The following is a 25667-nucleotide window of genomic DNA, read 5'->3' as shown; positions in this document are numbered from 1 at the left end:
CCCTCAGGCAGATGAATCTTGTTTTTCACCGGAATAATCCGCCGCTGATGGATTTCCAACCATGGAACTAGCCCCGGCTAACCGAGCAACATCACGTCAGGGCAGCACGCAGAACATATTAAGGCACATCTGTCTCTAATGTCATTGATGTACCTTCAATCTAGGTTTCCACTATTGTGAACACTAATCACCATACGCTATTCGTATACACATACATAGATCAACACACGAACTTCAGCCACCCAGGATATTTAGGAAAACCTGTGTCACATAACTAGTACGTTGGAAACGAAATGGATGTTATCCTTCAACAGGCATTGCGACAAACAAAGAGCTTCGAATCGAGAAATCCGACTATTCCACTGATGACCGACATCAAAAACGTCCAGAACCGCGCATTTCGTGGGTTTGGTGCTATGGTGAGAATGGTATATGTAGAAACAAAGGAACAGCATATGTAAAAAAGAAGCAACAAAGCTGTTGCCGTAAAATGGGGTATATAATAGATAAAGAAACGCAAAGGGGAGGAAGCGCAAAGACGGGCGTATAAAATCGTCTCATGATTCCGTCCAAGTAGATGGCAACTGAAGAAGCTCCTTGTATGGTCGTCCGAGGGTCATGAACGTGCACACTGCAAGATGCTAGGGTAAGTGGGAGGTCTCTTCGGAATAAGATTGTTTCAAGTAGTGAAGTGAACGCAAAAGGCAAATCGTTGTACCCATGAAGCGAGCGGAAGAGAGCGACGCAAGAAAGATATCATCATCAAGGCATAAATATGGCGTTAAAAGCGTGAGGCTTCGAATAGACGGTTTTGGCAATTGTCTGCTTCCAGCCATCATGGACCGTCATCGGCTTGTCCACCGTCGATGATCTTCCGCCAATGCTGTGGGAGGCATACACAAACCAGCGGGAAGGCCTTGATGTCACCGACAGGGGGAGGGGATGTGGCAGCCCGCTGTGAACCATTCGACACGCCGCTGTCTCTTTGCTCGCGGTGTCGAGCGTCGTGGTCCTCTGCTGTTTCGGAAACGCGAATACCAGTGGCCCATCCATCATCCCAAATACCAATTACTTTCAACATCTCGCCGCGGTCCAGAGCAAACTCATCACCTGCCCGAGGCTGGTATGCCCAGAGTACCGCGACCTTGTCACCCGGATGGATGTCATCCTGAGAGTAGTAGTCCTGGAAAGTAGATAGTTGCTCCGACTGACCGCTGGCCAATCCGTCTGGTGACGAGTACTGACCAGCGTTCCCTGAGCGTGGGGAAGAATCACTTCCCGCACCAGCCAAGGCTGAATTACTGGAAAGCGAACCATGACGTTTCCCGGTCGTGGGAGGGATCTTTTTCGACATTGCCCCAGGGCTGGCGCCATAATCAGAGTCCGAGGTATCGCTATACTTAGCGCCGCCAAACAAAGCAGCCGAGTACCGAGAGCGTGCTGGAGATGAATTAGGAGCTTCGCGCAAGGCGGACATCCTGGCCACTCGTCCGCCGGGTATAGCAGCAATTTCATTTTGGCTTCGACTCTGCTGCATAGACGGAGACCCCTTTCTCTGTGGGTTGGGCTGGTTCAGGGACCCGTCATTCTCCGCCCGGCGCTTTCGTCGCCAATAGATCAACGCCAGCACGGCTAGAGCAGCTAACAGTGCAAACCCGGCAACAGAGCCTATCACAACCCCTGCTATCTGCCCACCCGACAGACCATTCGATGTAGTGGTCGAATTGGATGCAGCCGTGGAAGTAAAGATCGGCGGAAGAGTCGAGGACGGAATTGTTACATTTGAACAGCGAGTAGCAGCATTTGAGTTGGTGCAGCAGGTATCAGTAGAGTTGGCCGATGTTGAGGCGCAATATGTACATAGGCCCAGAATGTTCGATCGATACCCGCAATTGTTGGGTTCATTTTCAGCCCCAGTGATGCAAGTCACAGTAAGCGAGTCAGCCGGTAGGGCGCAGATTGTGAAGTCGGAGCGTATTTGAGCCATATAGTCGCTTGCCTTTTGAGAGCAGAGGTCGGTGTCTGTAACTATAGCCTCCTCACTAATGGCCATTGATGCCTATCACGAGTCAGTATGCACATCAAACGATAAATGGTCGAAGTATTTGGGGCTGACGCACGCAGGTATCGGCACACAGTGGTCTTGAGTCTTCATCGGATAAATCGCAATTGTCCTTGGAGCTTTGGACCAAACTGCTGCAGATCACACTTGTTGTATAGCGTGCATAATAGTCATCGGTATCAGTCAAGTTGACACCTTGGCAACCCAAGTACTCCACGTACCTAAAGTTAGCGGTTCGGTCAGTTTTTCTCTTCGCGCATTCGTGCGTTCGGAAGCCTACTTTTCCTTGACATAGCCCTGCATAACGTAAGAGCTCAATTCGTTGTCGAACGACGTTAGATTTGACACATATTGCATGAAGGGGCTAATAGATTGTTAGCGCAATAGAAATCTTGCCTATTGGGGAATTGAGACATACAAATCAGTGTAGAGACTAGAGTTCGTCGAGACAGAGGAGCTGTTGAAAGCGGGGCACTGGGTCGAGCCCGATAGTGAGATACATGTGCCTGACATATTTGGACCATATGCTGGCGATTGCCCGGTGTTTCTGAACGCGAGATTGATGCTGTAGATAGCGCGCGCGCAAAACGACCGATAGTTCGATAGTTCGATCACAATTCGGGTATTGACTTTTAGCAGGTGAAGTGATCAGTTGTTTCCATAATCTTGTCCTCCGTAGCAGTCCCTTTCTGGGTTCGATGAACGATCGGATGCGCGCAAAGAAAGTCTTTATCCCAAGTCGAAACGATTGCCAATGCGTCAAGGATCACAAGGAAAGGCCGAGGGCTGAGGATTGATGAGCAGCTGAAAGAGAATAAGGGCCGAATAAAGTAGAAGGAATTCCACCAGCGTGATCGAGACTGGAAATGAACGAGTGACTGGGTTGGTTCTATAGCAGGCGATGGTCGGGGAGCACCCCAAACAGCGGCGGGTCAAATGGCAAGGAGGAGATCCAGAACAGAAGTCACGGGAGAGGAAATGAAAAGAAGCGTCGATCCAAAGCAGAAAAGGCAGGCACTAGACAAGGAACCTGGAGGAAGACCGTGCTTCCCAGTCTGGGATGGCGCTGGTTGCCGCTTGGGTTCGAGACCCTCGAGACGAAGAGATCCAAGGAACCACCGCAGGTCCGCAGGAGGGTTGGCGCGATTGGGCTTGATGGAAGCCGGGTCCCTCTTCACGAAATAATGATATATAACAAAAGAGTGCACCGGACAGAAAAAGCAAAAAAAAAAAAGCACCAGGCACCAGAAGGGCCGCGACTGGAGATGACTGACTCAAAAGGGGGACGGGCGGGCGCTTCGCAAGAGAAGCCGGCGTCTTCCCAATTAAACTGCTCCACTGCAATGCGCTGCGATTGTGTCCCTCCGCATGAAGGTTCAATTGCTGCTACAGATCAAGTTAGCCGACTTGTTAAGAGAAACGTTCTTATCAAATGAGATCAAGAGTGGGAGCTCCACTGGCCCCCCCGGAACTGAGGTACAAGAGCCGATCCCGATTCGGGCCATTCATTCACCCCCGTCAACCGCTCCAACGTAAATAAAGAGATGGTCGCAAGGTGAAATTACCTTTCTGCACCCAATTTTCTCACTGCAGGAACACGATGGCTCCAGGCTCCGAGATATGCAGCGAGGATCCCTATCTTCGGGTTTGTACTCCGTAGCGACAGACAAAATTATGAGGTCCTGCAGGGGGGTGGATGGTCGGATTTACAAGGCACTCAGGAACAAGCAAGCGGGAGAAAAGGAAGAAAAGAAGAGCAGATGCAGGAGCCGCAAACTTTATTGCCCTGATCATCGCGAGGGCTTTGTGATGCATAAGAGCTCTCGAGGATTACTTCTGGCGGTGATCGACTGACGTGGCACACATCGGATTCGAGGCTGTTGGTGCCAGAGGCACGGACGGCGATGGGCAAGGCGAATGGCCCAGCCATCCATTATTCTGCTGAAGTGTACTCCGTATGGAGTGTCCGTTGCTGTTAGCCCTCATCACGCCAGCACAGAAGAAAGTAGGCTCTCCGTCTGCCAACTAATCAGACTAAATATACTCCGTATACTCCGTACTCCGTATTGAGTTTCGTTCGAGAGAAGAACCAGAGGAGGGTTCATGAGGTGGAGACTCGCCAACACGGGAACGAAGTCAGAACCAAACCCAGCGGCTGTTTGGTACACTAGAGGTAGGGTCGGTATTATTCTTCCGACCCGATTTCGTTCCTTTTCGTAAGGCGTAAGAATTCATATGGTGCTGCAGTTGCTTGTTGATGAGCTGGGGCGCACGATTCCGAGGTGCTGTTCCAGATTGACGATCACTGTACATGAGACAGTGTCGGGGAAGGGACTTGTTGGGGGGGGGGTCCAGTCGCGGACGGTGGATTGTGTAACCTGACACCGTCCACTTTGGGCCGATCGCTATCGCCGCCTCACTCACTTGGCTCAGTTACCTCTACTGACTTCTACATGGCTCTCTCTTGCCTAAATTGCCTATCCCTTTTCATTCTACCACCCAAGGAAAACAGGTAGGCATGCAGGAGGGGCTTTCGGAACTCGGGCGTCTCCAGAGAACCGAACAGGTACACGATTGGCGGCTATAGTATACAATATCATCGAAATATCAGCCAATAATTTGGAGTATTTCAGTCGCAGCCAAAAGACAACCTGGATGGCCATACACCCTTGCGTCTTGAACATATGCCTTTTTGCCGCATAATGCCAGGGTCGTTCACCAGATGTGAGGAGCTCACTTACCATGGAGTCTGGAACTACGCCTGCCGAGGTCTGGCGCCGTTTCAAAGGATAGACTACATTTCCCCCCCTAGATGCCTATCAAAGAGTCACTTTGGCGCTCACATCATTATATCCAAGCTTCGGTGATTATCTCGGATGTCATGGTTGCAGAGCCGGTCAGTCTGGTGTGATTACTCCACATATATCTAGTCCGTAAGCCTGGATGTATCATATCGACTAGGGCGTCCGTGTGAGGATCCACTTGCCATTCTGCACTAGATATGCCTGATCATCAGAAAGTATTCTGCGAAGACCCCGTAGAAAACAGCCATGGAATCTAGAGGTTCATTGGCTATAGTACTCATCGCCGGGCTGGCATGGTACACAGTGGCATTGATTCTGATGCTATTAGATACGTAGAATTTTTTTCCAATGGATCTTTTCGTACTGTTGGAAAAAATAGTATCCATCCATTAAAATGTTGTACCTCATAATACCTCAAGCCGTCACTTCCTCAATATATATTTTCCTCGTTCTGAGGTCGAGATAAGCAAGGTACTCAGAAGTTGATTCTAGAAAGATGATACATCAAGCGAAACCGAGAGGAGGAAGAATAAAGACCATGGTGTAGTTATATGATGTCTCTCCTTGACCGACCAGGTGCATCTGCTTCATGTGAATGCAAGCTCGCTGGTTAGTACCCCTCTGTCCAAACTCGGATATCCTTGGGTAAAGGCATATCCGCAGCAAGTGCCTCGGCATGTGAAAGGAGCTGTATAGAATACACTGATGGCAATCATGGTAGGAGTTAAATGCCTAACGACGACATCATTTAGAGTGAACTATACCTATAGAGTACGGAGTACTGATATAGTAGTACAAAGGTCGACATGGATGCTGCTCTTATCTCAGCTTGACCAGGTGATCGCGGGCGGGGACCCGCAACATCAGGTGATGTCGACGACGTCATCTGACTTGGAGGCTCAAGTAGTAGGCAGCCATTCCTGTCGTTCGTCATCCCACCACTAGCGACTGCCTTCGAATTTCGTACATGCTCTCATCCAAATTAGAAGTCTAGGATACCAAACGAGCACCTGGAACACCTCCAACTTATAGTGAACACTTGCATGGTCAGGAAGTTGATCAATACAGTGACTATCCTACCATTGCAGTCATGTGCGGTTCAGACATCTTCCTTGCGATTCTCGCTGTTTTCTTCCCTCCTGTGTCGGGTGAGTAATTTCGGCATCTTGGATTTGTGTGGGGAATTCATACTAACCCACTGATTCAGTGTGGATCAAAGTAGGCATCTGCACGGCCGATTCCATTATCAACCTTGCTCTCTGCTGCCTCGGCTACGTGCCCGGACTTCTGCATGCCTGGTACATTATACTCAAGTATCCCGAACCAGATTATGATGATCCTAGCTACGAACCTCTTCCTGGCGATGCCGAAAATGGTCGCGTAACATATTACTATGTTTCCAACCAACCGATTCAGCACCCTTCCCAGAGGGGCTACGGTACTGTACCCTCGCAGCAACCCCAAGCACCAAAAACTCAGTCGCAGAACCGGCAACCGGCTCCTAACCAGCCCCATGAACAAGCCCAAGCTAGCAGCAGCAGCCAGGACCAAGCTGACAGTCGCCCACCTCCTACCTATGCTGAGGCCGTGAAGGGAGATCATAAAGTGCAGGACTGAGTGGCCGGAGCAAAGGAAGGCCTGCCTGACTACATATACTACGCTATGGACCATTTGCTGTCCGAGATGCTGGTCTATGAGAGTTCGCTCGGTCATATGTCCCATTGGGTTCCTTGTCTATGGATCCGATCGCAGGATTCGTGGTCGTAGAGCAAACTGCGACCACGCATAATGACCCTGCTCCTCATGTATTTGTCTACACCATTCTATCCTTACATTTCCTTCGTATCAGCGGGCTAGGGCACCAGGAGGGTAATATCAGATTCTGTTTTCAACCTGTTATCGTACCAATAAAATAACCACAAGAAAACGATCCACAATAGGTTTAGTATAGCAAATAATACCAACCCAGTACTCTCAACTACCCATCCTGGCTCCAACACAACAATCCCAACGATGCGCTACTAAAATACCCACCAGAACCGCGCAGAAGCGCGGCGATTCCGCATGACCGCCTTCTCTCCCGCGCCGCCCAGCCTTAAACCCACCCGATAACCCAGCACCACCACGAACCAGCGTCGGGTCGACGTCCAGTGGCCTCAGCAACGGCCATGCAGTCCATGCCATTGCTGCTCAGGCAGTCCTTCAAATCCAGCCTCAACCTCACCCGAACAACCCGCCCGGTACGACGGCCGCTTCTTCCCGCCGTTGGCCCGAAAGCCCTTTACCCTGCACCGCGGAACTTCTCTATCTGCCTTCAATGTCAATTCCGAACCCAATCATCGCTCTACTCGTCCGATCCCCTGAAAGACGGGAAGACTAATGAGCAGCCGAAAGAAGATGCACCTCCAACCTCCACAACTTTCCCCCCTGAGGGGAAGCAGAACCTAGAGGCCGATGCGGGGAGTCAGGCGATTCCGCTTCCTCCTCCTTCTCCTCCCCCGGTCACGGAGGCAGGGGAGAGTGCCACGAGCCAGCAGCAAGAAGAGAAAGCCGAAGCCAGTACCGAGAGGAAAACAGAGAGTGGAGGCCTTCCGTCATACTTGGAGAATCGCAGGTCGCAATTTTCCAAGCAGTTCAGTGATATGATGGATAACCTGCAATCGAACATATTCGTGGCAGGCCAGCGATTGAACGATCTGACAGGCTATTCGGCGATCGAGACATTGAAGAGGGAAATCCACACTCAAGGTATGCGACTCTAATCCCCATCATACACCATCCCGAGGACAACTATCACTAACCATCAAACCACTAAACAGAGGAAAGACTCCGCACAGCCCGTCTCCAAGTCCGCACCGCAAAAGACGCATACGCAGCCGCCATCAATCGACGATCGACCTCCCAGCGCGAAGTGAACGAGCTCCTCCAACGCAAACATGCCTGGTCACCCGTCGATCTGGAACGATTCACCCACCTCTACCGCAACGACCACACCAACGAGGTAGCCGAGCACGAAGCACAGGAGGCATTGACCCAGGCCGAACGCGAAGCCGAAGAGTCCGCAGCACAACTGAGCAAGAGCATTCTATCCCGCTACCACGAGGAGCAAGTCTGGTCCGACAAGATCCGTCAAATGAGTACATGGGGCACCTGGGGTCTAATGGGAGTCAACGTTCTCCTATTCCTTATCTTCCAGATCGCCGTGGAACCCTGGCGCCGGAAGAGACTCGTCAAGGGCTTTGAGGAGAAGGTCATCGAAGCCATTGAGAAGGAAAAGGCCCTTGGCCCGGTCCAGATCGTCGCCGCTCAGACCGAGAATGTCTCGGCCCAGGAATCGACATCATTAACCACGCCCTCCTCCGAGACCACCGAGACTGATGAGCCAACCGCATCCGCATCGGCTCCTGAATTAGAACCCACCCCCGAAGGCACCGTTCTAATCGAGACCGCCGAGCCAACAGAAGTAATCGACTCCGACCCGGTCGACATCCCACCACCACCACCACCACGGCCTCTACCTAGCCTCACCGACAAACCCACCCTAGACAACCTTCGGGACCATTGCAAACTGCACCTCTCCCGCGTGTCCCCGGTTGTCGAGTCCTGGCGCCTATACATCCACGACCTCTTCAGTGACCGCCAAGTGGTGATCACGCAACGGGACCTCTCGACCGTTGCTCTCCAGGGCGCTGCTGCCGGCGCCGCAGTGATCGGTGTATTGGTCACTGTACTTATTCGCCAACGATGACGAGTTTCATTGTATAGGTAACCAGTGTAATTTATCATGTGAGGTTAATCTCCCGATTTAGACGTACAGAAAAGAAAATGTACAGACAATTGTATCAATAGACACATTCGATGTCTCGTATACCAGGCACCTAGCTATGCTCTAAGTTATGTATATGTATGAAGTGATGTAACACAAAGGAAATAGTAATGGTGACTTTACTATACGAAACAAAAGGAAACATAGCTATAACTAAGTAGCAAACACATGTACTCAAAAATCGACATACAAAAACAGATGGACAGACAAATAGATAGATAGATACATATCTGTATGTCTCATCTATCAGGCACTTCTCTCACTCCGTGAGGTATTCGGGGAACCGAATCCATCGGGGCGGAGAATGCCTAATGACACAAAAGTTCTATACCCAGGAAGAAGAAATGGGCCCCGTAAACAATGAGTGAGTGGTACAGGCTCTATGAGCAAAGGTTGAAAAGTAATAGAACAAGAGGCTCATTTTTCAGGGTCCATATTAAAAACACAAGGTCTCTTTAATCTTGACAAGACAGACAGAGAGAGAGATTTCATCTAAAGCACAAACCTTTCCCTCCTCCCTCCCCTTCTACTTCTGCTCTTACGGCCATCGCCCAGCCCGCGGTCTTGGATCGAATCAATTCAAATCATTTAACCGATGACGAGGGTCTCCTCGGAGGGGAAGCTGTACTGAGGAACCTCGAGGTTCAGGGGAGCGGGTCCCTTTCTTATACGGCCGGAGATGTCGTAGTGGGAACCGTGGCAGGGGCAGAACCAGCCGCCAAAGTCACCGGATTCACCGATGGGGACACAACCAAGGTGAGTGCAGACACCTGAACAAGGCAAGGTGTTAGACGAGGTGATAGATAGGGCATGCGGGACATTGGGGTATTCCGGTTATCACGTACCAAGCATGACAAGCCACTCGGCCTTCTGGACACGGTCCTCGTCGGCCTGGGGGTCACGGAGGGACTGCCATTCGGTCTTCTGGGCCTCGTCGATCTCCTCCTGGGTGCGGTGACGGATGAAGACGGGCTTACCACGCCACTTGATGATAACCTATTCGGGGATCGGGTTAGATACCGAGCTGCGAGGGGGGTGTCATCAGACTCGCTGGGCATGCGATAAGAGACATACGTTCTTGCCCTCAGGGATGGCACCAAGGCCGATCTCGACCTTAGCCTGGGCGAGGACGTCGGCGGAGGCGGACATGTTGACCAAGAAGTCTATTGATAGAAATTCCACATCAGCGAATTGTCCCGAGCGGTCAAGCATAGCCCATCCTCCAATTGTTCGTGCTGACATCCTCCGTTCCCCAAGTTTCCGCCATATTCCTCATCTTGTTGCGCAGCATTGACATCTCCAGAGGTACCTACCCTGGACAGTGGCCTTAGCACCGACGGCAGAGGCCAGACCGAGGGAGCCGGCCATGAAGTAAGAGAAGACCTGGTTGGAGCGTGGGGGCTTCTTGGACTGGTATTTGCTGAAATCGGGGATCTTCAAGGTGGAGGAGTACTCCTTGGAGCTGCCGAAGGGGCTGTCGAAGGTGGACTTGGAGGCATCAGCAACTCCCCTCCGCTGCTGGCAGGAGGCGATGGCGGCGCGAGAAGAGGAGGGCAGTTGTTGCCGGGCGCAAGCGCGCAGGAGAGAGCTGGAAGCGGAGGAGAGAGACATGGCGAGACGGGCAATTGCAATCAATTGCAATAGAGGACGACCGCTAGAGGGGGTGGGTGTGGGGGTGGAGAGGAGGAGATAAGGACGAGGGAGGATTTGATTTTCCCAAAGGTTGGAGGTTGAGGTCGGAGGCCCGGCATACGGAAAGAGTCGAACCAAAGCTTTCGCTACGACAAGCGATCGGAATCACGGGGCGTTTCATTGGCCCGCTGTCCCGTCTTAGTCAGACCCTCACCTGACATTGACCTTGACTCTATACTCCATACTGTCACTATCCCCCCATCATATCATTCCATTGCACCTCTCCATAATTACGACCACTTTTGCGATTTACTCGATTGTCACCCTCACAGAAAAGAACACCACTCTTCATATTCATAGACAAACATACAGATATATATATACTCATGACGCCATGTGTCGTTCCGATTTCTCCTCGTCCCCGGCCGCCTCTGCCCTGCCCTGCCGTTCCGTTCCGCTGCACTGCATGCCATCCATATCCGATTCCCAAATGCGATCGACCCAGAGACATTCAATTGACTACCAACAGTAGAAGGAAAACGCGATGAACCCCCAATAACTCCTCCATGCAAATAAGTTTCCAGCAATTTGTTCGCTTATCCCAGTCACTGGTCCGTCATCTCGACGTCCTGGTCTCCCGCCGATGCATCCACCGTGCGATCCACCATCATCATTACTGTAGGTGGTCGAGATCCTCGTGATGGCTTGTCATCCGCTGATTGTAGACCATCCTGGTTGTCGACCTCTTCTGGCTCCTCGACCGCCGCGGGTAAGTTGCCATTCAACGTGCGCTGGCCCTTCTCGGGCCCGGCTTCCTTGGAAGTCTCCTTGGCCCGTTTCTCCTTGAACTGTTTATAGGTCGTGGTCTTGGGTATCACGTCGGAGAGGAACTCGAGGTTGTCAATCCGTGACACGGCCGTAGCTGAGGTTCATCCGTCAGTTGCTTGTTATTTGTTCGTGTCCGATGCTCACTAACCCAAGTCTTTGTATTGGATGAGCTTGCGCGGCTTTCGTTCTGATTTGACGACGTTATGCCCTTGTTCGGTAAGATATTGGATGAACAGTTCCTGATATTGTGAAGACATGTGAGTTTGGGTTTCCCGAAATGAGAGAAGAAGAGCATCGAAGTCACGGACCGTGGCCATAGCGATCACAAACGTAGCGTTGCTCGAGCATTGCACAATATCGTCATCTAATTGTATAATCTTCTTGATTCGCGAGACTTGAGACTGCGTTAGTCTATGACAGCATAACCAAAGGTTTCTTGCATACTGGGAAGAGCGCTCTGGCCGGTGATCTCTTCGGAAGGCGATGTTTCCGCCGCAGCTTTGTCCTTGGGAGGCATCGCGACGTCGCGTGGGAGGCAGTCGTGCAAGACTCGGTATCAGCGTGGATTGTACGTGTAGAGTATAAAGCAAAGGAATATATATATTCTGACAGGACTTGAGCCACAGCGATTTTGCTGAACCGGGGAAAAGCGACCAGACGTGATGGTGAAGAAGGAAAATGCGGCGCGTGCGGCGTCGAAATCCACCGCGCGTGGCGTAAGAGGAAAGTAATGGTTCGGAAGAGGCTCGATGACAGCGACTCTGCCAACTGCGACAGCACGCGATCACCAGCCCGCCAGCACCAGCACCAATCGCGAATCCCTGCAATCTACAACTACGCCGTCCGCTCCGATCTCGTCTATTGTCCGGCTCGAGACTTGTCTTCTACTTAGTTTCGTTTTGGGACTCCGAAGGCGGACCGCCGTCCGGTTCTCTCACGTGGGCGGCCGCGCATCCTATCGTCGTCATCTCCGATCCAACTGCCCGGAGGTCTCCTTGCCAGCCTCAGCTATGCTCATCGCGCGGTGTCACCCTATGCCATGAGCGCGATGCCTGCCTCGTCCCCCTCGGCTCGTCCGCCCTCCCTCTTGCCTGAACGCCGGAATTGGAGGAGGTTCTCCGGCTTATCTGTCGTCTCCCCGATCAGCGAGCGCCCGGCCCCGGACAATGGCCAGGCCCCCGCGATCACCGAGGAGATCAGCGAAATCAAGCGTTACGAGGATTTCACAACCATTGACTGGGTCCAGGATGCGGTTCATGAGCAGGCCCGTCGGAGGGCTAAGCGACGGGATGGCTCGGGGTTTTGGGACCAGGAAGCCACCTTTGGATGGAGACGCAAAGTGCGCGAGTCCTACGATGCTGGACAAGCGTGGCTTGTGATTACGATTGTTGGGGCGGCCATTGGGCTGATCTCGGCTTTTCTGAACATCATCACGGAGTGGTTATCAGATGTCAAGTTGGGCCATTGTACGACTGCGTTCTATCTTAATGAGCAGTTTTGCTGTTGGGGTGCTGAAGGAGGTGTGTTGGACCTGTCCTTGGATCGCATTGTTGGCATCGAGCTGATAGTTTTCTTTCTATAGGGTGTCCTGAGTGGAGGCCTTGGACTTCGTATTGGATCGTCAACTATTTCATATACATCTTCTATGCGGTATGCTTACCCGCCTCGTCTCTGGATGGCATTGGCTGACGCAGATAGATCCTATTTGCCTTCGTCGCCGCAAGCTTGGTCAAATCATTCGCGCCGTACGCCGCAGGTTCCGGCATCTCCGAGATCAAATGTATAATTGCGGGGTTTGTGATGAAGGGCTTCTTGGGCGCATGGACGTTGCTGATCAAGTCGATTGCGCTGCCGTTGGCTATAGCATCCGGTCTGTCTGTGGGCAAAGAGGGCCCGAGTGTACATTTCGCTGTGTGTACTGGAAATGTGATCTCGCGGTTCTTCAGCAAATACAAGCAGAATGCATCCAAGACTAGAGAGGTTTTGACGGCTACAGCAGCGGCGGGAGTGGCTGTCGCGTTTGGTAGCCCAATTGGCGGAGTACTTTTCTCTCTCGAGGTACGGGGTGCTAGGCTGGGTATGCAAGCTCTTACTGATGGGAAGACAGGAAGTTGCATCCTATTTTCCGCTTAAAACACTGTGGCGGAGTTACTTTTGTGCTTTGGTTGCGACTGGTGTCCTGGCGGTATGTCTACCAAATGCTTGACTGTATTGTGCTGACCATCCCAGGTGATGAATCCGTTCCGGACAGGGCAACTAGTCATGTTCCAGGTGCAATATGACCGCACCTGGCACTTCTTCGAGCTGATATTCTTCGTCTTCATTGGTGTGTTTGGTGGATTATACGGAGCCTTGGTGATCAAATGGAACCTTCGGGTCCAAGCGTTCAGGAAGAAGTACCTGTCGCAGAATGCCGTAATGGAATCGGTGGTTCTTGCTGGTATCACTGCAATCCTGTGCTACCCGAACATGTTCCTGAAGATCAACATGACTGAAATGATGGAGATTCTATTCCGCGAGTGCGAAGGGGGACATGATTACAACGGCCTGTGCGAGTAAGTTGCTTGCTCGACTTGACGCTTCATGTACTCACCAAATGCAGATCCAAGAATCGGTGGTCTATGGTCATGTCGCTGGCCGTGGCTACCATCCTTCGCGTCTTCCTGGTCATCATATCATACGGCTGCAAGGTACCGGCTGGTATCTTCGTGCCGTCGATGGCCGTTGGAGCATCATTTGGCCGGTTCGTCGGGATCCTCGTCCAGGCGCTTCACGAAGCGTATCCAAAGTCGAAATTTTTCGCCTCTTGCGAGCCAGACATTCCGTGTATCACACCTGGGACGTATGCCTTCCTGGGGGCCGGTGCAGCTCTGAGTGGCATCATGCATCTGACCATCTCCGTGACGGTCATCATGTTCGAACTGACTGGCGCCCTGAACTACATCCTTCCGACGATGGTGAGCCATCTCAATTTCGTTGCAACGATCAATCGCTGACTGAAGACTAGATCGTCGTCGGAGTCACCAAAGCCGTCAGTGACTGCTTCGGAAAGGGAGGCATCGCAGACCGCATGATCTGGTCCAACGGGTTTCCTTTCTTGGACAACAAAGAGGATCATGTCTTCAACGTGCCTGTCTCCCAAGCCATGACCTCGGACCCCGTCTCGCTCCCAGCATCCGGGTTTCCCGTTCGCGAAGCCGAGCACCTGTTGAGTGATAACAAATTCCAAGGCTTCCCTATCGTCGAGGATCGGACCAGAAAGATGCTGGTCGGATACATCGGCCGCACCGAGCTGCGATACGCAATCAATCGAGCCAAAGCCGAGGGTTTACTATCACCCTCCGCCAAATGCGTCTTCACCAAAGAAGCCGCCGAGGCATCAGTCGCGCGCCGAGCATCGACGACATCCTATCTCCACCCAGAAACATTCGACGACATCCAGACCAACACGGGGGCCAGCTATGTGGACTTTAGCCGATACGCGGACCACACACCGTTGACCGTGCACCCCCGTCTGGCCCTAGAGACCGTGATGGAAATCTTCAAGAAGATGGGCCCGCGTGTCATTCTAGTCGAGCACCGCGGCCGTCTGACAGGGCTCGTCACAGTCAAAGACTGTCTGAAGTATCAGTTCAAGGTGGAAGCTGAAGAGCAGGCTCTGGCGGCCACGAGTCCCCCGCAGCTGTCTTTAAGCGGACAGAACGGCCGAAGCAGTGACACGCTCGAGGAACGTCTGTGGAACCTGATGCAGCGGATCGGGTCTATTCTACCGGGACAGCGAACACACCGAGATCAGGCTGCCCCGGAGCGTGAAGCAACCCTCAGACCCAGACCCAGACCCAGACCCAGACCCAGACCCGCACCCAACGCGCGGAACGAGACAGCACACGATGCAGACGAGGCAATACTCGAACTGGAAGAACGATAGATGCCACTTCCTGATACATACCACATCCCACATACCATATACACCATACATATCTCACTGAACCGATAGATAGCAATGATACCACCACCATCATGTACATACATACACATATCCATACCCCATCTCACCCCCAACATAACCCCCAAACAAAAAAATAATACTACTGATCCCTCAACCCCACAATCACACACCCCGCCCCCATCATCCCCGCTCCAACCCACCACAACCCATCCACTCTCTCCCCAAACACCCCCATGCCCAACACAGCCGTAACCAGGAAATTCGCCGCCGTATTAGTAATTGACACTTTGGTGGTGGAGGGCGAGGCCGTCAATGCCCGAGTGAATAATGCCCACATGATTATGTTGCAGAGGACGTTGAGGGCGAGGCAGATCTATTCGCATTGATTAGGGGAAGGGTGGGGGTATGGGGGATAGGGATGCATACACCCCTAATCACCAACACCATCAAGGGATGATGTTCATGGGCACCGAAGAATTGAAGGATGGTGGTTGCGAGGGTTGTGGTGTTGGTGTCGGTTGTTCTGCTTGGTTAGTATTATGTATCTTTGGGGTTGGTTGGTTGGTTGTGTGTGTGTGTGTGTGTATGGGGTTTATGTGGGGATGTAGTAGTAAGGAAGATGAATGCATTGGGCAGGGATAGGCATACAGTTTTGCAAAGAGGCCGTTCAGGGCTGCAAAGGCGCCGCTGGATATGGCGAGGATGAGCCAGCGGGAGGGTTGTTTGGGGGGTTGGTTTTGGGGGTCGGTGTCGAGGTGAGGCATTGTATGTGGGTAGGTAGAGTTATTTGATTGGACTGGGGTATGGGCTTGTAGGTGAGGGTTGGGTGAGATGGAGTGTAGTAGTTGGAAGGATAGCTATGGGGTAGGAATGGTGGTTGGTTGATAGGTGAAGTGTAGTGAGAAGGGAGGTGTGATGATCACCCGCAATACATGGTATCGATAAGGAGGGGAGGGCCGTACCGGTTTTATAGTAATTATGGTTATATGACAACCATTATAGTACTTATAATAGGTTTTATAGTAGTTGTGATGATAATGCTCTTGAGATTTGATGTATCACTCTTCAATTCTTACGATCTGGTATCTCGTGGTCTCATCTACAGTTCCATTCCATGCATTGCATCCATACACTGCACTCTGCACTCTATCAGGTACCAGCTCACGGCGACAGTCTCTGAATCCGCCATCTATACGCCGACTCATCCTCGGCATGCACCCTCACATACCGGAACCGATCATGCAAACGACTGCGACGCCCCTGCCAGAACTCCACTGACTCAGGCACCAAGCGTACGCCGCCCCAATACGGAGGCAGAGGGATGTGCTCGACCCCCGCAAACCGTTCTTCCATCTCCCGCACCCGCTTCTCTAGCAACGCCCGACCATCATCAATATCCGTCTCGTCCACATCCACCGGGATCTGCGGACGCAAGGTCGGATCCAGGCTCTTGCGTCGCCGATCAATCAATATCTGAGGCTCCATGGACCACAATACCTTGCTCTGCCAGCTGGCCCAGGCGCCGATCTGACTGCCCCGTTCGCGCGTCCGCCAGTACACCTCACTCTCCTCGCGACTGAGGGGCTCGACAAGACCTTCGATACGCACCTGGCGTTCCAGATTCGACCAGCAGAACGTCAGTGCCGCCCACTTGTTACCCTGCTGCAGACCTTCCTGAAGACTCTCATCCTGACCCGGCTCGGGCATGGCACTCAGCGTGTCCTCACCGTCCGCGTGGTTGCCAAACACCTGGCCGCCTTTGCCTTCGCGACTGCCCCAGTTACTGTACACCACCCAGCCGCGCTCATCCAGTTCCTTCAGGTATACGACGCGGGCGCTGACGCGGCCCGTGGGCATGCTGGCCGTGGCGAGGGTGCAGGTCTCGGGCGCGGAGGAAGGCAGCAGACGGGGATCGCAGAACCAGGAATGGAATTGGTGGAGAGGGTTGGTCGGGTGCATCTGGGAGATGGTGAGTGGGGGGTTGCTCACGAACTGGTGGGCGCGCGCAGGGTGGGAGACGATGTCATTTTCGGTCACGGAGTCGGGCGTCGAGGCGTTCGAGCGGAGGGTTTCTGCGGCGAGACGAGAGATGGGTGCCGGCGCGGTCGACGCATCGAGTGAGGGTGTTGGGGTGGTTTTAGGGTCGGTAGTGGCCTGGATGTCACCAGGGGCGACTGAGCTGGTGTTAATAAGGTGCTGCTGCTGCTTCTGGAATGCGCAACGACATACAGATCAGCTTCTTGGGGTGCTTTGCAGAGTCCCCGTCGGCCAGCTTTCCGGGGTTCATCGTGAAGGTTCGCCACGAGCGGTGGGGATGTTGGATGATAGGTGGGATGGGAGAGAGGGTTCGACGAGACAAGAGACGCAGACGGTATGGATGCATCGACTGAAGCAGCACGATGCCCAATTGGTATGGTCCAAGGCTGAGGAAGAGAGGGTGGCACGACGGAGGGGTCGAGCTCGGACGTAATGCGGAGGGCGGCGGGGACTCCGGGCGGCTCTTGGCGGCGTCACTTCTTCATCTATGTACGCCGTGTCATACAAGCAAGCATCTACGATCTACGTGGTGTGGTAACGCATCACAGCGGATTATTCAAGTCCATTGACTAGACTGAAGGAGATGAGAGGGTCTATCGCCACAAAAAAATTCAAACAAAAATTCGAACCAAGATCACACCATGGTATATACAGCCAATCCAAATGCTGCCTGACAAACGCCGTGTCTCTCGCTAAATGCAATGCAAATTCCAAAGCAACAGTTGCCCCCCAATGCCGATGCTCAGACCGGGGCTGGAAAGCCGAACAAGCAGGGGTCCAGCCCTGGAGAATTAAAACCGAATAGCGTTGCTTCAATAAGGTTTAAGAATCCGGTGAAATCAAGAAGGAAGGCAACTTTTGGTGAGTTGGTCACTATTACAGGGCAGCCACAGCAGCCCCGGTGCCAACCAGGTCGGCGATCTTGCTGGCCACCGCCGCAGGATATCCCCGCGAGAGCATCTCCTGCACCGTGCGCGACGCGCCCTCCCGGTCGTTTACTGCCAGGAAGGCCCGCGTCATAGCCTCGTAGGTGCTGGGCTCCCGCTTGTTCAGGCCAATGCTATCATACACGTTCTTGGCCTGGGCAACGTTGCCCTCGGTGGCCCATCCGTGGATGAGGGTGTTGGCAATGTATGCCGTCATTTCCACCCCCCGGCGGGACATGTCCCGCACAATCTCCTCCGTCTGCGAGACCTGGTGGTTCGCCACCATGGCCTCCAGGAGGGCCTGGTACAGGCAGGGCTGCATACGCACCCGGCCGTTCGAGGCAACAGACTTGAACACGTCGTGGGCCGCTTCCATGTCGTGCATCACGCATCCCTTGGCGTGGATAAGAGAGGCGTAGTGCACCGCGTCGGGTCGCTGGCCAGCAGCCTTGATGGTCTCCAGCACCTTCTCCGCCGCCGGCATGTCCACCGGCTCCAGAGAGGCGTGGGCATCGATGAGGAGCTTGTACGTGTGCATCGTGGGTTGGATGTTCCGGGTCAGCATGCGCTCGTAGTAGGCCAGAACCTTGCTGCGGTCGCGCTTGGTGTTGAGGAAGTACTGGATCATCGAGTTGTACGGGGCGGGGCGAGGCTTGTAGTTGGGCATCGACTCCATCTCTTCGAACATCTCCTCGGCGAACCGCTCGTCGCTGACCCGGCAAAGGGCGTTGACGATCGTTCCGTAGGTGACGCTGGTCGGGCGGACCCCGTTGGCGCGCATCTCGGCGAAGTACAGCAGACAGTCATCGATCCGACGGGCCTTGCCAAGCTTGCCAATGAGTGCGTTGTACAGGAAAGAAGTCGGTTCTACCCCCTCGGCCACGGCGCGGTGGAAGATCTTCAAGGCCTCGGTCGCTTCGTCGAACGTCTTGGTGGATTCCTTGAGGGTGGTGATGTAAAGACCGAACGTGTTGGCTGAAGGAGCCGAGCCAAGCTCCAGCAGCTCCTGGTGGAACTTGGAGGCTTGACTGCGGTCGCCCAGGGTCAGGCACGACGCCACCATGGCATCCAGGATAGAGACCCAGCCGTACTTGACGGCACTGTACTGAGGAAGAAGAGGCACATCGCGTCGGGCCATGCTCAGGATCTCATAGCCCAGATCGACCCGGTTGCACTTGGTAGCAGCAGTGATCATCTTGGCGTACGTGATGTAGCGAGGGTGACGGCCGTTGCGGCGCATGTTCCGGACCCGGGACAGAGCGTCATTCAGATGAGCCTCCGGCTTGCCGCTGGTGCTCTCCAATTCATCGGCGATCATCGACGATCCGCGGAAGTCGGTGGCGTACGCGTAGGGGTCAAAAGAGTCTTCGCTGGACACGGGGCTCATCGTTGACATATCCGAGCTGGGGGAGTGACGACCGCTCACGAAAGAGGAAGGGCTGGAAGTCAGGGCCAGGTGGTCGTGCCACCTCTTGACCATGTCGGGCCGGCTGTTGAACAGCTTGCCCACAGCCTGGTCGACGAGGCGAGTGGTGACGGCGTCCATGGGCAGCCCGGTCGCCAGAGCGATGTCGAGCATGTGGGAGAAACGGATCGGGTGAGCGACGTCGAACATGGCGCTGTTGTTGACAAGCATGCCGGCCTGGACCTGGAGGGCCAGCATAAGATCGCGGGAGTTCAGTTGGGAAATGCCAATGGGACCCAGGCTAGCGACGACATGTTCGGCAACGGGAGAGATCAGGCCCCCGTTCTCGACCATGGACCATAGGAGGGACATGGCAGCTTGGGGAGAGAGGACGGCCGCAGTCTGGACAAGAACGCGACCGAGAAGGTGAAGGCTTTCGTTGATCTGTTCGCGGATGGGGTTCAGAGTCGAGTGGATGTCGGAGGCAGAAGAGTTGCGGATGCGGGCAAACATATTGCGGGCTTGGACAAGGGCTTCCTCGATCTGGCCACTCTTCAACAAGGCCACTGCATACATGGCTGTCGGCTGGACCATGTCCGGCGTTGCCTGACCGGCGGTGCTCAGGGAGAGCCACACGGCCCGGGCAGCTGACACATTGCCCTGACGCACATGTAAGGCGAGCATGGACACGGCGGGCCTCTGACGGAGGGCCATGTCGGTGGGGAGAGCATCGTATGCTTCGGAAGCCGTCTGCAGATTACCCGCATCCGCCGCGGCAATGCAGATCTGGGACATGGCATGATCCAGCGCCCCATCGTGCAATCGCGTCTTGGCCTGCTCCAACGCCCGCCCGTGCTCGCCCGACTTGAGTGCATGCCGGACAAGCCCGTCCTGCACCACCGCCGATTCCAGTGCTGTCTGACGCGCCTCGCGGTTCTCCGTCACCTCTTCGAACGAGGCCCCGATCCGGTCCAGGAAACGCAAAGCTTGCTGTTCCTTCCCGCAGACCAGGTACGCCCGGACCAGAGCGGCATAGACCTCTCCGTCCAACCGCTGCACGATGCAGAAGGTCCCGTTATCATCCGAAACCGCCAGGCTCTTGTACTCGTTGTAACACTCCACCGCACTCTGCAGATCCCCAGTGGAGGCAAAGGCATCAATCATTGACGGGAAAATCGAGGCGTGCGGGGTCACCTTGTGGGACTCCATGTGAGCGTACACTCGGACCATGTCTTCCACTTGGCCCTCGGTAGCGCATGCCGTGATCAAGTACCGGTAGGTGTCCAGGGGGAAGACGAGATCGGCGTGGCGGGCGGCGGCGGTGTTGAACAACTTGAGCGCTATCGCCAGAGAATGGTCCTCGGCGAGAATCGCTCGCTCCAGCTCACTGGAGTGCAGCATGAACTTGCCCGGCTCTTCCATGCCACCGTAGCGGACTCGCTCCTGCTCGAGCAGACCCTTGGACTTGATGGTCTCGTTGGCATGGACCACAAATAGTTGAACCAGGGTCTGATAGGTCTGCTCGTCAGGAACGACCCTGCGACGGAGCATATCTGAGTAGACATCCAGCGCCTTTTGGATGGCCTGGGCAGTATCACCATGGAGTTCAATGGCCGACTCCAAGAGAGCATTGTAAGCACCAACTGTGGGCGTAAGACCATCGCGAAGAAGCGTAGCGAAAGCACCGGGAATATCGGCGTATTTCTTACTCGAAGCCAGTTCGGTGATATGCTCTGAAGCAAGGCGAGATTGCTCCGTGGTGGCATCAGCGACTGCGGCGACATCGGGGGGCAACTCGGGGAACGCCTCCGTGTCCGTGTTTTCCTTCGCCTCCGACGCCTCCTCAGCCTGAGCCTGCTCTTCCTGGATCTGGATCTCTCGGGCTACCGCCTCTTCGACCTTGGCACTGACATCGGCGTTGGCAGAAGCTTTGGTGATATGAGGCGAATTTTGGAAGTTGTCGGATGAGGGCAGGTTGTCCGCATCCTTGGATTTGACCCCATCTTCGTTCAAAGGAGGTTTCCAGCCGACCTTCCGTGTCAGCTGTAATTGCTTCCAGTCACTGTCATCGCCCGTCTGCTGGGCATGCTGCCAGGCTGCATAGTAGGCGGCTAAGCCCAAATCGCCCGAGCCCGAAGTGCCCTGGCTGGCTTTGGCACCTGCTCCCGACGAGCTCGATGGCTGGAACACATTTTGTAGAGCGGTCCGAGATAACTTGGCGGGTTGGTTGGCGAGTTGGTTGAAGGTGGTGGTCGACGCGTACGAGGACTGCGAGGCCGCGACTACGGATTGAGCATAGCCATGAGTAAAGGCCTTGGTGAAACTCTGACGCGCGAGGTGGGTAAACGGCTTGAAGACCATTTATCTAGCGGGTAACCTCTTCAGAGGGAAGAGGCAATGCTGGTGAACATGTCAGTGATTGGGGTCGGATTTTTTTGTGTGCCTTTTGCCCGAAGGCGCCCTGGGAAGCATACCTTCCAATCAAAATAATAATAAAGATGCAGGTTCATTTGACGACAGCCGGTCGCCAAAAGAACGCGCGGGTGAAAAGAAGGAGGGGATGAGAAAGGGGGAAATGGCAACAAGCCCTTGGCTGATAGTCGATGAGAAAAAATTGCTGAGGCTTAGACTGGAGGGATTGCTGGGTATTTCAGGGTATTTCAGAGCCGACGGAAAGTGATCTGTATCGCTGGTCGGGGCTTAAAGCGGGTTAGTGCCGATCCTGTCCAAACGTTGCTTCTTCGGGAATAGGTACTTTTGTCGACCAATGGGGATGTCGAGAATTGGTCCTGGATGGGGCACGGAATGAACCCTCAAACAATGTGCAAGACGGGCAAGCAGGAAAATGTGTCGTGTGTGTGGGGAGGAATTACCATCAGGATCCGAGGAGGACTTGGCTGCGAATTTGTAGATATGCCCGCTTATCCATCAGAGGGAAAAATCAGGACTCACGGAAAATTAAGGAGTAAAAAGGAGCACGACAGAAAATCGTGGAAGAAAAAATAATAATAAAAAAAGATAAAAAAGGAAAAAAAGGAAAAAAAGGAAAAGTCAAACCAGGGCATCCACAGGAACGGTAGCCAGAAACAACGTCAGCCTTCGAGAAGTGTCGTTGCCTGAGGCGAAGGTTTGGTAGGATTTCCCAGACGGGGTGATCAGGTGGTCTCGCGGCGGCCCCGGATCGCAGGCAGACCCAATCGGGGCGGGCGACAGACTGGGGCCGTAGGGAAGAACAGGAAAGCCCAGCAAGCGGCATTTCTGGGTCCCCTGGCGTCTGCCACTGTCTGGCCAGTCTGGCCGGCCCGCCCTCACCAGTGACTCACCCTCCGTTCCGGCTCTTTTTCTTCTGCCCGGAGTTTGGAGGCTTGACCCCGACAGCCGCCGGATGACCGGATGGCCGACCCTCCGTGTCGTCCGCCTGCGCCCCAAGGGATGACCCTGGCCGGATATCTCTACGGCGTGGTCCCAGGTTAATCTCCGTGGGAGACACAGTGGCCTCAGTCGAGAGAGAGGCCCCCATTGGCCGGGGCGATCAGATACGAACGGGTGTCCTTGTCTCAGGACGCGGACCCCTGGTACGGAGTCCGTGACGGAAGTCAATTTTCGAGGTACTAGAGGTACTAGACGTGCTCCGTACCTTGATCCGTGTGCGCGGCGGACGGAGCGTGACAGCAGTGAGCACATTATGAGCTGTTACCACTGCCCGTTTAGTCTATCCTCCGTGATGGACCTGGCTATATCATTCAATCAAGCACGATGATGATACGGAAGATGCTACTCTCCTTGGAGCTGTTGCCTATTCATTTCATTCACCAACCCCTGGAGCCATATGACGGTAGTCCAATACCTACGGAGTACACTCACCAATGCAGTCCGCACAGTAACTTTCTACTGCTACCACCGGATGTTGTTCTTCCGCTGACGTAGTTGCGAGGGATATTGCAGCCGGAAAAGCTCCAGTGTATATCTCCGGAGAAGTACGTGCTGGATGGCTGATAGATAGGGGATTATCGTTTCGGGATCACGGGGTCCGCCAAGGGGCAGCCTGCCAGCCACAGCCAAGCCACGGGCAGGTGAGCTCCAGCCACAGCTTTTGAGGGGAAATCAGAAACCACCTCCAAAGTATCGGGATTAATACCGACACTGACACTGGATGCAACTGCAGCACCAACGCATCTCCGGTCACATCTGCTAGACGCAGGTCAGTCACCATGCATTCGCCCCGAGCTGCTCCTTATCTTTCTCCTTGCAGGTTGACTCCCCCGCAAGCTTTGTAGACTTTTCCATTTCCCCCTCCTCGGCGCACTTTCGGCGGGGCTCCTCCAGATTGACCCAGTTCGCGGACTGGTCCAAGGCCCAATTTACTTTTGCAGGCCATTGGGTCACCTTTCGACCACATTTGCATAGCCGACGGTGTGTACCTATCTATCTGATGTCTCTAGATGCCATGTACTCTCGGCCTCTTCTGTATCCAAGTGGGGTATATACTGACTGCTAGCCCCTTTAGTTCCTACCCCGTACCAGACGGAATAGTCGATTTCCCTACGATATCCACACTTCACACCGTCATCACTCGTCCTCATGTCCTACAAGCCCCCCACGGTCACGGCCGTGTCCGCCCCCGGAAAGGTCCTTCTGACCGGCGGGTACCTCGTCCTGGACCGCAGCTACACTGGTACCGTGTTCGCTCTCGATGCTCGAATCCATGTCATCGTCCAGCAGCTGAGAAGATATCATCGGAAGGGTACGTCTGGGTCAGAACGCTTGAAACCAGAGGCACGTGCGGAAATAACTGAAGGCAAGGCTGCAGATGAGACCGCTGGCGAGGATGTTATCGTCGTTCGCTCCCCGCAATTTGTTGATGCCGTCTGGGAGTACGGTATCCAGCGTTGCGACAACGGAGGCGGGGTCAAGGTCGTACAGAAGGGCAATGGGTGAGTTGGATACTCTCGGACTCTTTGCAACCAGGGGCTAAGTAATAGCAGAGGACGTAATACGTTTGTCGAAACCTCCCTCAACTACGCATTGACGTACATCAGCTACGTGGCCGCTTCGAAAGACTTTGGTTCGCTATCCATCACCATTCTGGCCGACAATGACTACTACTCCGAGACCGCCTTCTCCAAGATCTGGGGCATCCAAGCCCAGGGACGATTCGTCAACTTCGGAGTTCCCCTTCACGAAGCACACAAGACCGGACTCGGCTCGTCCGCAGCCCTAACCACCGCTTTCGTATCCGCCCTTGTCATCCACCGCACCCTGCAGCCCGATGACCTTGGTCCGGCTCGCGATAAGCTTCACAATCTGGCGCAGGCCGCTCACTGTGCAGCGCAGGGCAAGGTAGGTTCTGGGTTTGACGTGGCGGCTGCGATCTATGGCTCCTGTCTGTACCGGCGGTTTTCACCCTCCGTCTTGGAGTCAGTCGGAGACGCTGGGTCCCCGGGATTTGAGGAACGACTCTTCGCAATTGTGGAAGACGCCGACCCCAAACATCCATGGGACACCGAGTGCCTGGATTTCGGCATGAAGCTTCCCCGGGGCATGCAGATGGTCCTGTGCGACGTCGAGTGTGGTTCTCAGACCCCGTCCATGGTCCGGAAGGTCTTGGAATGGCGAAAGCAGGACCCGCAAGATGCTGGCCGGCTGTGGCAGGCGCTCCAATCCAATAATGAGCGACTGTGCTTGGAACTCAAGCAGCTGGCACAGAACCCAGATAAAGAAGGCCCCAACAACTTTGACGATGTTCGCACCCTCATCGACCGCTCTCGCGACCTGATCCGCACGATGACCCAGAAGACTGGCGTTCCCATCGAGCCCAAGGTGCAAACCGAACTGCTCGACGCCATCTCCGGCATCGATGGTGTCATTGGGGGTGTTGTTCCCGGTGCCGGTGGCTACGACGCCATTGCAGTGCTCATCCAGGACAAGGCGGAGGTGATTCAGAGCTTGACCGAGTTCTTTGACACCTGGGAGAGCAAGGTGGAAGATGACTTTGGTGGCAAAATTGGAACTGTCCGACTCTTGGGGGTCCGTCATGGCTCTGCCGGTGTGCAAAATGAGTCATTGGATCAGTACGCCGCATGGTTCTAGCTGCTCAAGTAATCCATTATTTTTAGACGAGAACGACTACGACGAAGAGCATGTCTAGCATGCTATACTAATAACTTGATTATCAATAGGATTCTGACGACCTTCTCA

At 54.0% G+C, this 25667-nt stretch overlaps 12 protein-coding genes across 12 annotated transcripts; 4 read left to right on the top strand and 8 right to left on the bottom strand.

Annotated features, from left to right (window-relative positions):
• Positions 1 to 645: 645 nt before the first annotated feature.
• On the bottom strand, positions 646 to 2758 carry BO94DRAFT_319202 (SH3 domain protein). The gene is made up of 4 exons (XM_025606893.1): positions 2481 to 2758; positions 2343 to 2426; positions 2121 to 2283; positions 646 to 2059 (listed from the first exon to the last, which is right to left on the bottom strand). Exons 1-4 carry the CDS (start codon positions 2573 to 2575, stop codon positions 836 to 838), a joined length of 1566 nt encoding a protein of 521 aa, XP_025470852.1. The 5' UTR covers positions 2576 to 2758; the 3' UTR covers positions 646 to 835.
• Positions 2759 to 5802: 3044 nt separating this feature from the next.
• Positions 5803 to 6845, top strand: BO94DRAFT_532047 (putative stress response RCI peptide). Its single transcript, XM_025611038.1, has 2 exons — positions 5803 to 6014; positions 6074 to 6845. The coding sequence occupies exons 1-2, from the start codon at positions 5957 to 5959 to the stop codon at positions 6481 to 6483; spliced, it is 468 nt and encodes a 155-aa protein (XP_025470851.1). The 5' UTR covers positions 5803 to 5956; the 3' UTR covers positions 6484 to 6845.
• A 108-nt stretch (positions 6846 to 6953) lies between these two features.
• Positions 6954 to 8717, top strand: she9 (putative mitochondrion biogenesis protein (She9)). The gene is made up of 2 exons (XM_025617007.1): positions 6954 to 7614; positions 7686 to 8717. The coding sequence occupies exons 1-2, from the start codon at positions 7035 to 7037 to the stop codon at positions 8612 to 8614; spliced, it is 1509 nt and encodes a 502-aa protein (XP_025470850.1). The 5' UTR covers positions 6954 to 7034; the 3' UTR covers positions 8615 to 8717.
• An 84-nt stretch (positions 8718 to 8801) lies between these two features.
• Positions 8802 to 9856, bottom strand: BO94DRAFT_532045 (ubiquinol-cytochrome c reductase iron-sulfur subunit). Its single transcript, XM_025611037.1, has 3 exons — positions 9767 to 9856; positions 9538 to 9688; positions 8802 to 9462 (listed from the first exon to the last, which is right to left on the bottom strand). Exons 1-3 carry the CDS (start codon positions 9839 to 9841, stop codon positions 9281 to 9283), a joined length of 408 nt encoding a protein of 135 aa, XP_025470849.1. The 5' UTR covers positions 9842 to 9856; the 3' UTR covers positions 8802 to 9280.
• BO94DRAFT_532044 (uncharacterized protein) lies at positions 9765 to 10392 on the bottom strand. Its single transcript, XM_025611036.1, has one exon. It carries the CDS (start codon positions 10301 to 10303, stop codon positions 9965 to 9967), a length of 339 nt encoding a protein of 112 aa, XP_025470848.1. The 5' UTR covers positions 10304 to 10392; the 3' UTR covers positions 9765 to 9964.
• Positions 10393 to 10666: 274 nt separating this feature from the next.
• Positions 10667 to 11876, bottom strand: BO94DRAFT_510217 (histone-fold domain-containing protein). The gene is made up of 4 exons (XM_025609726.1): positions 11597 to 11876; positions 11461 to 11546; positions 11301 to 11391; positions 10667 to 11246 (listed from the first exon to the last, which is right to left on the bottom strand). The coding sequence occupies exons 1-4, from the start codon at positions 11667 to 11669 to the stop codon at positions 10930 to 10932; spliced, it is 567 nt and encodes a 188-aa protein (XP_025470847.1). The 5' UTR covers positions 11670 to 11876; the 3' UTR covers positions 10667 to 10929.
• A 53-nt stretch (positions 11877 to 11929) lies between these two features.
• Positions 11930 to 15220, top strand: BO94DRAFT_485783 (chloride channel protein). Its single transcript, XM_025608991.1, has 7 exons — positions 11930 to 12672; positions 12735 to 12802; positions 12851 to 13210; positions 13260 to 13337; positions 13382 to 13707; positions 13755 to 14109; positions 14160 to 15220. The coding sequence occupies exons 1-7, from the start codon at positions 12192 to 12194 to the stop codon at positions 15078 to 15080; spliced, it is 2589 nt and encodes an 862-aa protein (XP_025470846.1). The 5' UTR covers positions 11930 to 12191; the 3' UTR covers positions 15081 to 15220.
• Positions 15221 to 15240: 20 nt separating this feature from the next.
• Positions 15241 to 16028, bottom strand: BO94DRAFT_621537 (uncharacterized protein; the record flags this gene model as incomplete). Its single annotated transcript, XM_025617006.1, has 3 exons — positions 15750 to 16028; positions 15528 to 15624; positions 15241 to 15474 (listed from the first exon to the last, which is right to left on the bottom strand). Exons 1-3 carry the CDS (start codon positions 15863 to 15865, stop codon positions 15241 to 15243), a joined length of 447 nt encoding a protein of 148 aa, XP_025470845.1. The 5' UTR covers positions 15866 to 16028.
• Positions 16029 to 16143: 115 nt separating this feature from the next.
• On the bottom strand, positions 16144 to 17587 carry BO94DRAFT_532041 (pyridoxamine-phosphate oxidase PDX3). The gene is made up of 2 exons (XM_025611035.1): positions 17331 to 17587; positions 16144 to 17275 (listed from the first exon to the last, which is right to left on the bottom strand). Exons 1-2 carry the CDS (start codon positions 17386 to 17388, stop codon positions 16263 to 16265), a joined length of 1071 nt encoding a protein of 356 aa, XP_025470844.1. The 5' UTR covers positions 17389 to 17587; the 3' UTR covers positions 16144 to 16262.
• A 92-nt stretch (positions 17588 to 17679) lies between these two features.
• Positions 17680 to 22046, bottom strand: BO94DRAFT_318633 (pentatricopeptide repeat protein). Its single transcript, XM_025606892.1, has one exon. It carries the CDS (start codon positions 21828 to 21830, stop codon positions 18015 to 18017), a length of 3816 nt encoding a protein of 1271 aa, XP_025470843.1. The 5' UTR covers positions 21831 to 22046; the 3' UTR covers positions 17680 to 18014.
• Positions 22047 to 22520: 474 nt separating this feature from the next.
• On the bottom strand, positions 22521 to 22989 carry BO94DRAFT_582487 (uncharacterized protein; the record flags this gene model as incomplete). Its single annotated transcript, XM_025615480.1, has 2 exons — positions 22521 to 22743; positions 22793 to 22989. The coding sequence occupies 2 exons, from the start codon at positions 22987 to 22989 to the stop codon at positions 22521 to 22523; spliced, it is 420 nt and encodes a 139-aa protein (XP_025470842.1).
• A 1061-nt stretch (positions 22990 to 24050) lies between these two features.
• erg8 (phosphomevalonate kinase) lies at positions 24051 to 25559 on the top strand (the record flags this gene model as incomplete). The annotated part of the gene is made up of 2 exons (XM_025607797.1): positions 24051 to 24403; positions 24455 to 25559. 2 exons carry the CDS (start codon positions 24051 to 24053, stop codon positions 25557 to 25559), a joined length of 1458 nt encoding a protein of 485 aa, XP_025470841.1.
• Between the last annotated feature and the right edge of the window lie 108 nt (positions 25560 to 25667).

This window comes from Aspergillus sclerotioniger, assembly GCF_003184525.1.
Source record: "Aspergillus sclerotioniger CBS 115572 chromosome Unknown BO94scaffold_5, whole genome shotgun sequence".
Classification (NCBI taxonomy): Eukaryota; Fungi; Ascomycota; class Eurotiomycetes; order Eurotiales; family Aspergillaceae; genus Aspergillus; species Aspergillus sclerotioniger.
Note: the sequence above shows the minus strand (reverse complement) of the source record. Positions and strands in the feature narration are given on the sequence as shown.

Bases quoted from the DNA above. Each gene is read 5' to 3' on its own strand.
- BO94DRAFT_319202 (XM_025606893.1), bottom strand. From the start codon at position 2,575: ATGTCAGGCACATGTATCTCACTATCGGGCTCGACCCAGTGCCCCGCT. The intron at 2,427-2,480 runs GTATGTCTCAAT...ACAATCTATTAG, and splicing joins TCTAGTCTCTACACTGATTT to CCCCTTCATGCAATATGTGT. The intron at 2,284-2,342 runs GTAGGCTTCCGA...CGCTAACTTTAG, and splicing joins CAGGGCTATGTCAAGGAAAA to GTACGTGGAGTACTTGGGTT.
- BO94DRAFT_532047 (XM_025611038.1), top strand. From the start codon at position 5,957: ATGTGCGGTTCAGACATCTTCCTTGCGATTCTCGCTGTTTTCTTCCCT. The intron at 6,015-6,073 runs GTGAGTAATTTC...CCACTGATTCAG, and splicing joins TTTCTTCCCTCCTGTGTCGG to TGTGGATCAAAGTAGGCATC.
- she9 (XM_025617007.1), top strand. From the start codon at position 7,035: ATGCAGTCCATGCCATTGCTGCTCAGGCAGTCCTTCAAATCCAGCCTC. The intron at 7,615-7,685 runs GTATGCGACTCT...ACCACTAAACAG, and splicing joins GAGGGAAATCCACACTCAAG to AGGAAAGACTCCGCACAGCC.
- BO94DRAFT_532045 (XM_025611037.1), bottom strand. From the start codon at position 9,841: ATGTCCGCCTCCGCCGACGTCCTCGCCCAGGCTAAGGTCGAGATCGGC. The intron at 9,689-9,766 runs GTATGTCTCTTA...ATCCCCGAATAG, and splicing joins CCATCCCTGAGGGCAAGAAC to GTTATCATCAAGTGGCGTGG. The intron at 9,463-9,537 runs GTACGTGATAAC...TGCCTTGTTCAG, and splicing joins CGAGTGGCTTGTCATGCTTG to GTGTCTGCACTCACCTTGGT.
- BO94DRAFT_532044 (XM_025611036.1), bottom strand. From the start codon at position 10,303: ATGTCTCTCTCCTCCGCTTCCAGCTCTCTCCTGCGCGCTTGCGCCCGG.
- BO94DRAFT_510217 (XM_025609726.1), bottom strand. From the start codon at position 11,669: ATGCCTCCCAAGGACAAAGCTGCGGCGGAAACATCGCCTTCCGAAGAG. The intron at 11,547-11,596 runs GTATGCAAGAAA...CGCAGTCTCAAG, and splicing joins CGGCCAGAGCGCTCTTCCCA to TCTCGCGAATCAAGAAGATT. The intron at 11,392-11,460 runs GTCCGTGACTTC...TCACAATATCAG, and splicing joins TTGTGATCGCTATGGCCACG to GAACTGTTCATCCAATATCT.
- BO94DRAFT_485783 (XM_025608991.1), top strand. From the start codon at position 12,192: ATGAGCGCGATGCCTGCCTCGTCCCCCTCGGCTCGTCCGCCCTCCCTC. The intron at 13,211-13,259 runs GTACGGGGTGCT...ATGGGAAGACAG, and splicing joins GAGTACTTTTCTCTCTCGAG to GAAGTTGCATCCTATTTTCC. The intron at 13,708-13,754 runs GTAAGTTGCTTG...CACCAAATGCAG, and splicing joins GATTACAACGGCCTGTGCGA to ATCCAAGAATCGGTGGTCTA.
- BO94DRAFT_532041 (XM_025611035.1), bottom strand. From the start codon at position 17,388: ATGAACCCCGGAAAGCTGGCCGACGGGGACTCTGCAAAGCACCCCAAG. The intron at 17,276-17,330 runs GTATGTCGTTGC...ACACCAGCTCAG, and splicing joins GCACCCCAAGAAGCTGATCT to TCGCCCCTGGTGACATCCAG.
- BO94DRAFT_318633 (XM_025606892.1), bottom strand. From the start codon at position 21,830: ATGGTCTTCAAGCCGTTTACCCACCTCGCGCGTCAGAGTTTCACCAAG.